This window comes from Corythoichthys intestinalis, chromosome 3 (assembly GCF_030265065.1).
Source record: "Corythoichthys intestinalis isolate RoL2023-P3 chromosome 3, ASM3026506v1, whole genome shotgun sequence".
Taxonomy (NCBI): Eukaryota; Metazoa; Chordata; class Actinopteri; order Syngnathiformes; family Syngnathidae; genus Corythoichthys; species Corythoichthys intestinalis.
In genome coordinates this window covers 32588065-32603052 of record NC_080397.1, presented here as the reverse complement: position 1 = coordinate 32603052, position 14988 = coordinate 32588065, and the positions used below count along the sequence as shown (strand labels likewise).

The 14988-nt window shown below is 45.4% G+C and overlaps 1 protein-coding gene across 1 annotated transcript; it reads right to left on the bottom strand.

Moving 5' to 3' along the window:
- Positions 1 to 9604: 9604 nt before the first annotated feature.
- Positions 9605 to 12039, bottom strand: fzd10 (frizzled class receptor 10). The gene has a single exon (XM_057831998.1). The coding sequence runs from the start codon at positions 11496 to 11498 to the stop codon at positions 9747 to 9749; it is 1752 nt and encodes a 583-aa protein (XP_057687981.1). The 5' UTR covers positions 11499 to 12039; the 3' UTR covers positions 9605 to 9746.
- Positions 12040 to 14988: the final 2949 nt, after the last annotated feature.

Genomic DNA, 14988 nt, shown 5'->3' with positions numbered 1-14988 from the left:
AACCAAGCAGCCGCCAATCAGTGAGCCGGTCACCTCCAGCGGCCAGACACGCCGGCGGAGACGGCGGGGACCGGGACGTGACACCAGGTTCCCAACTGGGACAGCAGAGGAGGCCATAAAAATCGCCGACAGACGGCCAAAAATGGGGCCACAGGCCGCAACAAGTGCCCCTCCACCAGGACCCTCAGAAGCGGCAGCCAGACCAGAGGGAGAGGCAGCCGGGAGTGCGCCCCACAGAAAACCAGAGAGGGCAGTGGTTCGACTCCTGGGAGACCAAGAGAACGACCCCAACCCGCTGAACACACACCAAACGTGTGCACCACACCGGGACGGAGGCTCCAGACCCCCGGTGGTAGACTACGGCGGGACAGGGCACCGGCAAATAGAACATCAGGACGGGAAGAAACGAGGCCAGCAGCCCCGCAAGGGGAGGGGCCAGCCACACAAGAGACTAACAGACCCCGTGCCCTCGGCGAACGGCACAGTACACCACGGCGGCGTTGTCCGTCCGCACAGCACAAACCACCCCCGCAGGCACGGGCAAAAAATGCCCGAGAGCAATGTGAGCCGCAAGCAGCCCCAGCACATCGCTGTGAACGGCGCGGCCCAGTACAGCCAAGGAGCCCCAAGCAGCCCAGCGCTGCCAACAGCACCCCATCTCGAGCGACCGGCACCGCAGTGACCAAATCGTGCCGGACAGGAGCAATACCCAACGGTACGTCCTACCTCAGGTAGACACCGTTCCGTCAAGGCAACCTCGCACCGGCGGGAGACACTGAGCCTCCGGTGAAGAGCCGTACGGTGACCAGGCGAAAGCCGGTCAGCCACCGTAGCAGGGGGCGCAATAAAAGAAGACCCAGGTGTACAACTGCTGACAAGGATGCCAACACGCCTCTAAACCGCAGGAAGGCCACACACTGGCACACCCGATCAACCCAAAAACGCAAGAGGAGGCGCAGAGCGTCCACCCCCACGGGACAACGGAGGAGCCAACATGGCCACCACGTCCATAGACACCCCAAGGAAGGCCACCCGCCAAGAGGGGAACAAGCAAAACAGCCCCAAATCATCCCAGATGCCCCAGCGAGCCACGTGGGCAAGAACAACGGCCCTACCGGCGCACGCCCAAGCACGCGATGGCACACACACCAGCCAGTCGTCGAGGTATGGTAGAATCTACACGTCCGCCGGCTGGAGGGGAGACAGACACTCCCACGAAATGGGCGAACACCCTTCGGGGAAAGAGGGAGGCCAATGGGGAGAATCCTGAACCGCCAGAGGCGAACCACGAAAGCAAGGCAGAGAAACCGCCCGCGGCGAGGAGCAATGGCCACACAAAGCCGGCGTCCCACGGGCCCACAGAAGAGAACCACTACCCCGGGCGGCCACCCGCAGAGGTAAACATGCGGAACGGGCAAGCCCGAGGAGCCACAGGCTCGATGCCCAGATCCAGAGCCATCACCCGGCCATGACTGTAGCCACCCTGACCCGGTGGTCCACAGGGGGCCAGCGAGGAACAGTGGCACGGACCTGTAAGACAAGGCGGCTACCACCCAGGGGATTGAAACGCGATCAGCCTAGGAACGGAGCCGCCGGCGGGAAGACCGATGGCCAGCCTACTGGCCTCAATCCCGCCCCCTGGCTGTGAAGAGGCCAGGGGAGCCGGCGGGCCAAAACTGCCCGCGCCTGACGCGGAGGCAAGCGGGCAGGGGTACAAAAGGAATCAGCCGAACGACAGGAGGCCGCCGGGGACCCCAGCCCCCAACAGGGGAAAGGCGCGCCGAACGACAATGACAAAACGCAGCAGAGGCCCGCACCAACCCCCACAGTCACTGCCGGGGCCAGGGGAATGCCTGCCATAGGCAGACGCGACATTGAAGGGAGCCCAGGCCCCCGCCAGTGCGGAAGCCAGTTTCCCCCCCTGGACAATGGGCGACGGACAGGGAGGAAGCCCACAGCTGCAAACCCCACGCAAGAAACGTCAAAACGTCAGACAGGTCACGGCACGCCGAACACCGGTCCGGGGCGTCGCACGACCCAAGGAGGGAGCCACATGCAACACACAGGGAGAGCCCTCCACGGCCAACGCGATGGCGTTGACAACAGTTGAGGGAAGGGGGCGTGAACGCCACCTGCTCAGCAAGCGCAGCCAGGCCAGCGATATCGCCAACCCACGACACCGACCACAAGAAGCGACGGAAATCGACCAAACACCGTGAAAGCCAGCTGAGGGAAGGTGGCGCGAACGCCACCTGCACAGCAAGCGCAGCCAGGCTAGCGAGATAGCCAACCCACAACGCCGATCCCAGACGCGACGGGATCGACGAAACACCGTGAAAGCCAGCTGAGGGAAGGTGGCGCGAACGCCACCTGCACAGCAAGTGCAGCCAGGCTAGCGAGACAGTCAACCCACGACGCCGATCGCAAGAAGCGATGGGACTTGACGAAACACCGTGAAAGCCAGTTGAGGGAAAGTGGTGCGAACGCCACCTGCACAGCAAGCGCAGCCAGTCTAGCGAGATCGCAAACCCATGACACCAAGAAGCAACAGGAATCGAGGTAACACCGTAAAAGCCCGCGCACAGCCAAAAGGCCAAACAAGCGGCCACGGTAACCAGCAAGGCGGACGACAGCTCCGCCCCCGGAACACACGTCGGCGGCGAAAAAAAGAAACAGGCGAACGCAGCCGGCGGCCATGTAAGCGGTGAGCCAGCAAGCGGCAGCGGGAACCAGCGAGGCGGGCAACAGCGCCGACCCCGGAACACGCGCCGGCGGGGAAAAAGAAACAGGCGAATGCAGCCGGCGGCTACGCAGCGGTGAGCCAGCCGGGATCACTCACCCAACGCCCTCAGCCGGGAGAGGAATCGCAAACGAAGCCGTCACCGGCACGGGCAGTCATTCGCTCCAACGAGGAAGTACATAAACTCCACATGGCCGGATCGCTAACAAAGTGACGCAGCCTAAGGAGGGTGAATCCAACTCGCAGCTCCGACACACAGTCAAGAAGGCATTACGCGACACAAACAACGAGGTAGCAACTGCCACGCGAGAAGAAAAAAGGGATGGCATCAATGATTTCAGCAAAGAGCGAGAACGGCACGCAAGACTGCAGCGATGTAGCTGTTCATTAGCGTTAGCTAGTGCTTTTACTAAGCAGGAGGCGGGCTTGACCACAGTCATAAAAAAAAAAAAAAAAAATACAAAAGGATAAGCCTGATAATGTTTGGTTTCTGACTGTGCGCCAAATGAACATATTTCAGTATTGCTTACATGGCCGAGTCGGGTCAAACTGACGCACACACATAAGGCTCGTGTGTGTGCGTCATGCACTCACAGTGCGTAGTTATTTGTTTTGATGCTTTTGCGCATGCGGGTCAGTTTACTCAGGGTGTGTTGGGCTGCGAATTAGTGCGCATGCGTAATACTTGAACGGGCTCAATGGACAAAGGCAGTCTGAATGGCCATGCCCAAAATAAAACAATAAGACAAAAAAACAGAATAATGCATTAAGACCTACAGTATGAACCTAGCCTTAGATAGACTTCCGGCCACTCATTTTCCCACAGAGGAAGCAACCACTTGGCCTTCACCCAGATAAATGTCACCAAAGTCCCATTAGACCAGCGTTATATCACGCAGGCAGTTAAGGCGTGTCCTGAGCAGGCGTAACCTCAAATTGTCCCTACGCCAGATGTGACGGCGCTCCCTTGCTACGACGTCACACCCAGCTTGCCTTAGACTAGTCTGCCCAATTGGAAAACGCGCGCAGTTAGCCTTGCATGAATATTAGGCCAACATTTGTGGCCTCTGCACTTGTGCTGTGTACTAAAATAGAGCCCACTGTTGTTGTTTTCTCCTGGGAACAACAACAAACCTTTTACAACAATGTATTAACAAAATACTGTATATACAGTGTATATACAACTGATTTGTTAGACACAGTAGCCTATAATGTTTAGACTTGTAGTCTTGTCAGATTACCATTTACTTCTATTCAGAATTGTTGTTGCTGTTGTTTTTTTCTTTTTAATGAATCCTTCATCTCTGACTGTGTCAACACTCAGCATGTTTCTGCTTGTAAATCCGGTTCAAATGTGCAGGTGACGCTAATGTGAGAAATTAGCTACGCATTGTTTTGTTAAACTCCATTTTCTTCAGAGGGTTGTTCTGATAAAAAAAAGACAACCCGTTAGATTAATGACAGTTGTTCCTGCTGAACAAATAATGTTTGTATGTTTTGAATGACTTTGCTATCCAGGCTTCGGGCTAAGCATGTGTTGCATGTTTCTAGAGGAGACACAATGGTCTTCTGCACTATTAAAGGGCAAAGTTAGGCTAGCGGAAAGTGTCAGAACTTGCCGCCTGACTGATGTTTTATTCAGCCTGACTAACTGGTCCTCAGAGGAAGTGCGTCGCTGCCCCGCTTGTATGGAGGGGGAGGGTCTGTTTGCTCAGGTCTCCATCAGTTAACACTAATCTGCCTGATCTCCTCCTCAAAGTCACTTGCTTCTGCACATGCAAATAAACATATTCAGTCGTCTTTCAAACCAAAGCCGCTATCAAACACTTGTTTGATCACCAGCGGGCCTGCGAGGCAGTTCATTATGCATTTGAAAACGTGCCTCGCCCCCTCCTCGCACGTGGAGATCTCATTGTTGCCCGGTTTTGTGTAATTACTCTCACCTTGGAGTGGATGAGCAACGCCTGCACTTTTGCATTTGTGTGTCTGGGAGCTATTAGACACTGCTGTAGCAGCACGTCGGGCATGTATACAGTACTTGTGCCGCCCTTGATTCGTCGCTCTACAGATCAGTTCTGAACATGAAGGCCACCCACACATGCTTGAACCATAATCCTCTGAAATCTGGATTTGTGCACCAGAAGAACTTGAGGGATGTGAGCAAGCTTTCATGGCATTCTTTGATAACTCTTTGGGTCTGTGAAACTTTTCTCCTCTGACTCTAAAGTTTTTTCTTTGTGATAACCGTCTTTCTCCAAGTTACAAATAGCTCTTCAGCAAGAAAACAAACCATACCATTTGATGCACCAACTTTTTACTGTGTCTTTAGTCAAAGTGAGAATAACTTTTGAAAGCCGACAGAATTACATTAAGATCAGCTGTCTCGAAAGGCAAGCGCAAAGGAGTGTACGGGTCGACCACATTAGTTGCACATACGCTCAAAGAAGGCATCCGCCTACCCCCAAGCACTAGTCAGATTCCTTTGTGTGTATGTCTGCGTGTCATGTATAAGTCTATGACATTGAGAGGCTCGGAACAGCTTTGCAAAAACAGACAGGCCTGAACTAGTAAACAGGTGCTGTTGCAGCAGCTGAGGATGAGGACACAGGGCGTTTCCAAAAAGTCTGATCAAAGAGGAGCTGCATCAGACGCCAGTCATCCCGGCAGTGTGATTTATGTCTCGGTGTCAGAGAACTTTGTGACTGCTTGCAACAAAAGCAGACAAAGTCGCAGGTTATTCGACGGCCTTATATATATTACCTTACCACACAGGGTGAACTAGGGCTACGTCTACAGTAGGACGGATATAATTAGTTGGACTAGTATATGGCATGTAGGCTACACTAATGTACAGTGTATCACAAAAGTGAGTACACCCCTCGCATTTCTGCAGATATTTAACTATATCTTTTCATGGGACAACACTGACAAAATGACACTTTGACACAATGAAAAGTAGTCTGTGTGCAGCTTATATAATAGGGTTAATTTATTTTTCCCTCAAAGTAACTCAAAATATAGCCATTAATATCTAAATTCCTGGCAACAAAAGTGAGTACACCGCATGGGAACTACGTACATCCCTAGATGTCCAAATTGAATACTGCTTGTCATTTTCCCTCCTAAATGTCATGTGACTCGTTACAGGAGTGCTGTCAGCATTGCTGCAGAGATTGAAGAGGTGGGTGGTCAGCCTGTTAGTGCTCAGACCATATGCCGTACTCCTCATCAAATGGGTGTACATGGCTGTCACCCCAGGAGGAAGCGTCTTCTGAAGACGGTACACAAAAAAGCCCGCAAACAGTTTGCTAAAGACATGTCAACAAAGCACATGGATTACTGGAACCATGACCTATGGTCTGATGAGACGAAGATTAATTTGTTTGGTTCCGATGGTCTCAAGTATGTGTGACGGCGACCAGGTGAGGAGTACAAAGATAAGTGTGTCATGCCTACAGTTTAGCATGGTGGTGGGAAGGACCCCCCACCCACCACCTTTTTGGAGGGAAAATGACAATCAGTACTCAATTTGGACATTTAGGGATGTACGTAGTTCCAATACGGTGTACTCACTTTTGTTGCCAGGGGTTTGGATATCAATGGGTATATTTTTAGTTATTTTGAGGGGTATAATAAATTAACTCTATTATATAAGCTGCACACAGACTACTTTTCATTGTGTCAAATGTCATTATGTCAGTGTTGTCCCATGAAAAGATTAAACATCTTAAACATCTGCAGAAATGCGAGGGGTGTACTCACTTTTGTGATACACTGTACCTCTTGTCTGGAGATTTTATTACACCGGCTATAGGGACGCATAATTTCATGAACGGCACCCAAACCGCCTAGTATTGTCAGGCTACCCATATAATAATCGGATACAAAGGAAGTAATGCACTTAGCGCGCCATCGCCATTTCGCATTACTGCTTTGTAAACAATGGAGGCGAATGGTACAGATGCGGTTTTCCTGCTCCTTTTTTCACAACCGAAAGAGCTTGTAAATTTTATGCTTGAATATGTCCGGAGAAGACATCGAACAATGCCAAAAAATTATAAGCTTTAGGTTCAGAGGTGACCCACGCAGATGATGATGTCACGCACAAGGCTGCTCCTTCTTGTGCAGACGTAGTCCGCCCAAATGCAGGCGTCCCTTGCAGGAGGGTGGTGTTTATAAACACACCTTAAACGTAGGGCGGACAAGTATAAAATATTGTCTGAATTACAATTAAAAAAATTATCCGTCCTAGTGTAGACGTAGTCTAGATGGCAATTCATTGATCAAGGGGCACAGTTCAAAGATCCGGTGCTACTTTGCCACTTTGACATTAGCAGTAGGGAATTTGTTGCTTCCATTTTCCTCTATGTCTGAACTAGTACTCCATGTTCACCATCCTATCAGGTTAAACTAATTAACATCATTAACGTTAAGTGGATGTTTCAACAAGGCGTATCCCAGGAAGGAAAGCGTTTTTGGCAATGCATAATGATGTAGTAAAAGTAAAATATGCACATTTAATGACCAATATAAGAGAAAACAAATGTGACGCAAGGCGAAAAAATGGAAAAATATGTACATGTTTAAATGCATTTCAGATCATAAATAAGGTATACGGCTAATTGCAAAAAGAAAACTTCAATTGAAAGACATACATACTGAGAAAAAAAATGGGGAGGTGGGGGGATCCTTTCTTAACAGCAATACATTCACCATTGCTCTGAGCAGAATTTCTTCCCTTTGAAGAAAGAAAAAGAAAAGTGAAGCCTGCATGGCTGGAGAAACCCTGCAGGGGGATGAGGGGGGCGCTAACTGTCACTTATATTTACAGCCTTCCTAGACACCTTGGGGGCTTTTATCCAGGTGGCCTTCGTGGAAGTTCTCAGAAGAGCGCAGTTTTTTTTTTTTTTTTTGCAAGTTAGAGTATCAATAGACACTCCTGTACTTTGATTCTGCTAAATTGAGGTTGTGAGTCATGTGCTTTTGACTGTAAAAACAGGTTGGGTTGAAGCCGGCACTTGAATGCCCTCAGGACCAAAAGCATTATGTGGTTTCTGAGACTCTTCTATAAAAATCAGGACTGTATGTGACACATTTAAAGTCTCACACAATGTGGATTTGAAACGAGTGATACAATAAATGGTTTATTTCATGTATTTTATTTCAAGGATTTCCAGTGATTTAAAAGGTGTGTTTTGCATTTAATTTAATAAAGGTATATATTTTATGGGATTCTAAGTCTACTTTTTATTCTCTCCAAGATACCAGTACTTCAAGCATGCACCTCAAATTCTTAACATCTCAGTTTACTCTTAATGATTTAGAAACATAATCCACTAAATAATAGCTGTTTAAAAACCCAACCAGATGTGTCTTTAGAAATGTCACCATGCTTTGCTGATAAAGAAGGGAAGAGATGACAGATATTTTGTATTTTGGTTTTGCAGCAATCCTCTTTTCAAAGTCAAACCCTTCAAACTGTCTAATCCTGCAGTGAATGAGAGCTGGATTATTAAACAACCCCCTCCATTGATACGCACCAACACATTCAAGTGAGAGGGGAGAGGAAGGCGAGAATGAGCTGAAACAAAGTTGTGTACGTGCTGCGCCAGGAGTTACACAAAAGGTTCTACGAACATTAATGTTTAAAATTATCGTGATTAGTAAATCCTTCAATTTTTTGTTTTCAGACTTAGAAAATAATGATTTTGTTGTTTCTTTACAATTAGTGATAAAAAAAATCTACATTGTTTTACAAGAAGGGGCTAATTTATATGTATTTGGCCACAAGCTTATGTATAACATTATTATTATTTTTAAATATAATGTTCAGTTTTTGAGGTTACAACAATATCTTTAATATTTTATATGGTGCATTTGTAGCATGCAGTGGTGCAAACATATCCGAATCATACAGAGCTGTCTATTTTTTTTGTTTCAAGGTAAAACAAATAAATAGCAAAATCAATTCTTAGTATGAAATGCATTCCAACCCCACAGCAAACTAGAGAACACTATACCTAGAAGGAAATCAGTGAATTTAGGCAATATTTTACATGCAGCTCGGTTTAGCTCTCTTGGCAGCTTTGCCAAATGTGTCGGCATCTGAGCAGTAATTAAACGTTTCGGGTGCCTGTTGTGTAAAAAAATATTTCAAAATGTTTTCCTGAATGACAACATTTGAAACAAATCTTTGAAATAGCGAAACTGCATAAAATAAATGATTTAAACTCTCATGAGGTCCATCAGTTTTAAGCGTTTAACATCAATTTCTGCGAGACAGCAAAAACAGCACAACTCCAACACAAAACAAACTTGACCAACATTTAAAACTAGAACGTTTTTTCTTTTTTAATAAAATCTGCAGTTTTAGAAATACTTACAAACATTTCCTCGTGCTATGTAACAGCAACTGAGAACCCAGTAGCATAAAAACAACTTTTCAATACAGAGTGCTTAATTAATTTACAGCATATGAATTTGCCTCACAAAGAGCAGTTGAGAAGGTCTGGGCTGCTTTTCAACAGCTGTTCCTGTTCCAGTACAAACATATATGACGCAGTCTGTCTCCATTTCCATGAAAAAGCCTCTAAACACAACACTCATCTCGCTGACCATTTGCCGCCATTGTCTCTGGTGTTCTTTCTTTGTAATCTTTCACTAAACGGTACAAGTGTCTTTGTGGCAGGGAAACAAAACATCTATTGCACATTATTCAAGTAACCCCATGGCACAGCTCAATTGGTTATTCCACTTCTTTTCTCTTAATTGAAACAACACATTTTTTTCTCAAAAGGATCCTCAGTGGGATAACAGAAGAGAAGTGTTTGTCCCCCCCCCCCCCCCCCCCCAAACAAAGGCAGCACTTGTTGCGTGGATTATAACAAAAACATGTTGCATGACATGAAATGCAGCTTGCATAAATACATCATACTTCATTAAAATGTCTCATGGTAAGGGCTTTTAAAAGTGTTTTATGAGGTTAATACACAGCAAAAGAGCCAGCTCATACGCATGTGGGAGGGGGCCGTGTGGGTTCATACTTAGTGGTGTGCCCTTTGAGAGATGGGTGAGGTTTCATGTAAGGCCGACTGCTGGTAAATACGCTGCTTGCCTTCCTTCTCGTCCGCTTTTTTAGTTTCCTGCTGAACACATTCTGCCACGACTGTAGGGTCTTAGAGGTCCAGATCCACATGCCGCTGGTGATGCCAACCACTAGCAGCATGAAGATCTTAACCATGAAGACCTCAACGGCAGGGATGGACGTCTTCAAAAGGCACTCAGACTCTTGCCCACTGTTCTCCTTACATTTTTTGTCCGTAGCTAGAATACGCCAGTAGTCCATGTTGAGTCGCTCGTAGAAGTAGCAGGCGATGACGCACGTGGCCGGTACTGTGTAAAGCACTGAAAAGACCCCGATGCGAACCATCAGCTTCTCCAGCTTGTCTGTATTCTCTCCTTCTGTTTTCATGATCTTCCTGATGTTGAAGAGTGCCACAAAGCCAGACAGGAGAAAGGAAGTACCGGTGATAAGGTAGCAGGAGAGAGGAATGAGCACGAAGCCCGTGAGAGCTTTGACGTCCATGCTGCTCACGTAGCAAACACCTGTCAGCTCATCTCCCGCCACCTTCCTCATCACCAGGATCATGATGGTCTTCACAGCTGGGATGGCCCACGCCGCTAAGTGGAAATAGCTGCTGTTGGCTTCAATGGCCTCGTGACCCCACTTCTTTCCAGCGGCCAGAAACCATGTCAAGGTCAAGATAACCCACCAAAGGGAACTTGCCATGCCAAAATAATATAGGATGAGGAACACAATAGTGCAGCCGGTGCTCTCCAGACCCTCTTGGATGACATACTGGACCCCGTTGTCTCTGTCACAAGCGATTCTGTCAGCGCCCACGAAAAGTCGGACGAGGTAGCCAACAGAGTAAACACAGTAGGACATGGAGAGGAAGATAATGGGCCTCTCTGGGTATTTGAAGCGCTGGGGGTCTATGAGGAACGTCAGCACGGTGAAAGCACTGGAGACAAAGCACAGGATGGACCAGACGGCGATCCATACCAAGGAGAACTGCTTATCTCCTTGACTCCAGTATACATCCACTTTGGGGTAACATTTTGGGGCACATGACTCGCTTTTTTCAACGTAGTGAAACTTGCCAGATTTGCTGCACGCCTTTCTGTTGTCGGTGTCCTTCAGGTGCAGGTCCGGTCCATTTATGGGACGGTGCAGTCTGAAATCTGGCGGCTGAGTGTGTGAGACTTTGGGGGGCTCGTCAGAGCCGTTGTTGGGTGCCTCCATGCAGAGGTAGTTGGGGTCATTTTTAGTGGGGAGCCGTGAGCAGTCCAGCGAGTCCGGCCAGGGAAATTTAAACTGTTCCAAAATAGGGGAGCACTTCACTTTGACCTGTTCACACATAACTCTGCAAGCAGGGATGGGGTTGGACACCTGCTCTGTGCACATGGGGGCGTAAAGCGAACAAAGAAAAAATCTGAGATGACTGTGGCATCCAAACTGGATCAGCGTTGCGAATTCTTGCAGCTTCATTGCTGCTTCTATTTGGTTGTCGTGGCCCATGAGATTTGGCATGCGAGTCATGTTGTAGCCAATGTCCTTACACAGAGGGATGCTGATTTGTTGACACTTCCCTTCTCCCGGCCATTCTGGGTCAATGGAGCTAATGGCTGAGCCCCCACTGATGCACAGCACCAGCAAGATGAACAGCGTGAGGTTCAGCTTGTCACTTGAACTCATTCTTACTACTTAAAGAATGAAAAAACTGTTCATCATTGGTTATCTTCCACACCAGGAAAGTCTTTCATTAAACCGGATGAGAGTAGCTGAATTTACACAGCTTTTTGTCGCAAGACCAGCAAACTTTAATAAAAACATAAATCCCACAATGGTCCAAAAAAAGAGTTTTGCAGATGGAAGGGTGAGTTCCAGCCCATGCTTTCGGGCGCGCTGTTTGTAACTCAAGAGTTGCAGCATGCGTGTCCAAAAGCTTTAAATGTTAAGCATTACAAGAATCTTTCCAAACAGAAAACGTCCGAGTAATCCATCCTCGCCGTTCGCGCGACTTTTCCGTGCTGCGTTGTCTGGCGGCGGTGTGCTTCCCGTTCAAGTGTAAGAAGTTGGGGGAGCCTCACACACACACTTCAAGTAGAGCGCCTCCCCTTGGTTTTTTTTTTTTTTTTTTGGCGGGTCACAAATAATGACGTCCGACTCAAATAAACATCCTCGCTGATAACATCACACGTCTGCCACAAGTAAGTATGGAAAGGCTGTGCTCCTGGGAGGCGGGCTGTTGATGCGTTTGGTGGCAGCGCTCGTCTGAGCTGCTCCGAGCCGCCTCGGTCCCGGTCCAACCTGCCAAAAGATCCGCCTTCAAAGACAGCCACTTAGCATAAGAAAGATGACACTGACACGCGGATTATTTCCTAATCGTGTGGAACAGCTTGTTCATTACTGCATTTTAAACGGCTCGGCTCGACTACAAACTTCACTTGGAGCACAATGTGGACAAAAACCTTCTAAACTGCACTATATGCTCCGAATACACATCGCGTTAGATTTGCTTTATACCCTAATAAAACTGCTGTGTTTCACAATTCTAAACTGTTTCTCACATTTTGTAACGTTTTCCCCCATTTACGTTGTGTTTATTTTTTTCATATTTAAAAGTTGGCACTTGCGACGCTTAACCCTTTAAAGAGCAATTGACTATTTTGGGAAATTTAAACCATAACTTTTTTTTTTTTTTTTTTACACATAAGACCTTTATTTTTTAGTCATTAAAAATAAATGTAATTATTAATCATGATTGTTGTTTAAAAAAAAAAAAAAAAAAAAAAAAAAAAAAATATATATATATATATATATATATATATATATATATATATATATATATATATATATATATATATATATATATATATATATGTATATATATATATGTGTTCTTTTTAAATTACAAATAAACTAACCAGGACGTGTCCAAAGTCTGGCCCGGGGGCCAAATGCGGCCCGTGGTCAAATTTCGTCCGACCCCCAGCCTCTGTCATAAAATCAATAACGTTTGGCCCGCACACAGACTTAATAAATTGGTCAGCAGTACAGCTACCAGCATATGAAGTAGCTTACACACTAAATTTACACACTAAAAGGAAGCAGCACTCTAAGCAACATTACCCCGTGTAACCCTTTCAGTTTTCTAAAATGGCGACAATCAACAACAACAACAAAAAAAGTTGACTGCGACGTCCGACTCTTCAAGTATAGGTGGAAATTGGACTATTTCTTCTCTAAAATACGCAACAACTGTGTCTGCCCCATTTGCAGAGACAGTCGCTGTTTTAAAGAGTTCAATGTGAGGCGATATTACCAAACAAGACACGCTGACATGTACGACAAGATTACAGGGAAGATACGCAGCGAGAAATTGAAGCAACTTGAAGTTAGTTTAATTTCACAGCAGCAGTATTTCACAAGAGCCCGAGAGTCGAAAGAATGCCACAAAGGCTAGTTGCGAGATTGTTGAAATTATTAATAAAAAGAAAAAAAAAATAATAAAGCAAATGTGACACACGGAATGGCTTGCTAAAATTTGCTTAAATATGTTGTTGTACGTAAAGGACGTCAGCCAAGATCGGCCCCCCACATTTTTACCGCACCAAATCTGGCCCCCTTTGCAAAAAGTTTGGACACCCCTGAATTAACCCATTCAAGGCCAGTGGTCACTTCAGTGGACAGCTATTCAAACGTTGCTTTTTCTTATATGAATGTAAAAAAACACTTAAGACCTTTCTTTTTAGGGCAAGTGACTATTTTTGGTCATTAAAAAAATCCTTAAATATTAGCAATTAATATTCTTTTATTTTAAAACATGTAATTTTATGTTATTTCTATATCACGATAAATACATTTGGCAAAGCAAGGAAAATTTATAATGTCTCAATTCAACACAAGGCAAATCAAAGTGCTTTACATCACATGAAGATCCACGAGCAGAGATAAAATGATTCGTAAAGAATCACATTGAATCAAAAGAAAGTTAAAACAAAGACAATCGGAACAGGAAATAAAATTATACTTAAAAATCACATTAAATCACAAATAGAATTTAAAAAAAAAAAATAATAATAATAATTGAAATCAGAAATGGAAATAGAGCAGAAATTGAATTAAAAAAAAAAAAAAAAAATAGCTTGAAATTTGAAATATATCGACAGTTAGGAATATGCTGTGATAAACAGAAATGTTTTTAGCCCTAATTTAAAGGAGCTAACAGTTTGAGCACCTTTCAGACCTTCAGGTAACATTTTCCAGAGGTGAGGAGCATAATAACTAAATGATGCCTCACCCTGCTTGGTTCTTGTTCTTGGAACATTCACGAGACCGGTTCCAGACGACCTTAGTGGTGTAGATGCTTAATAGGGTTCCAACAAATCAAGCATGTGTTTTGGTCCAAGCTCATTAAGGTGTTTTGTAGACGAGCAGTAGTCTTTCATTGTCTATCCTTTGACTTACTGGAGGCCAGTGTCACGATTTCAAAACCGGTGTAGTGAGGTCCAGTTTCCTTGTATTTGTGAGGACTCTGGCAGCAATGACTGATTTATTTTATTTATTTATTTTTAACCAAGACATGTAAATATACCGTTGCAATAGTCCAATCTAAAGAAAATGAATGCATGCATAAGTTTTTCCATGTATTGTTTAGTCATAAGCCCCTTAATTCTGGCTATATTTTTTTAGTTGCTAATAAGCAGATTTAGTGACAAACTTTAGATAGCTATCAACTTTTAGGTCTGAGTCAACAATTACGCCAATATTTCTGACTTGATTTGTAGTGAAAGTGACATTGTGCCAAGGTGCTTGCTATCTTCATGAATTAAATTATTAAAAGTCAATGAAAACTAAATTTATGGAAATTAAATGAATAAAAATAAATACACTCTAATTCCAGCCCCATGTAACACCCTAAAGTTGATTTATTTGTTCATAGTAAACTACTCATTCCATGACGTTGACAGCGATAAACGTCCAGTTTAAACTACAAAGACTGGCTGGGAATGCCCATCTTTCAGTGCCATTGGCAGCGCCAGACATCCAGTTAATTTTGACTGGGAGTAACTAATGAATGAACATTCCAAAATGGATAAGACGTCTAGTGCCGTCAATGGCATTCAACAGCAGGTAATGAGTTAAAAGTGCCCTGTAAGCGTTAGTAAAAATGAAATAAAAT

Coding starts and splice junctions, on each gene's coding strand:
- fzd10 (XM_057831998.1), bottom strand. CDS start 11,498: ATGAGTTCAAGTGACAAGCTGAACCTCACGCTGTTCATCTTGCTGGTG.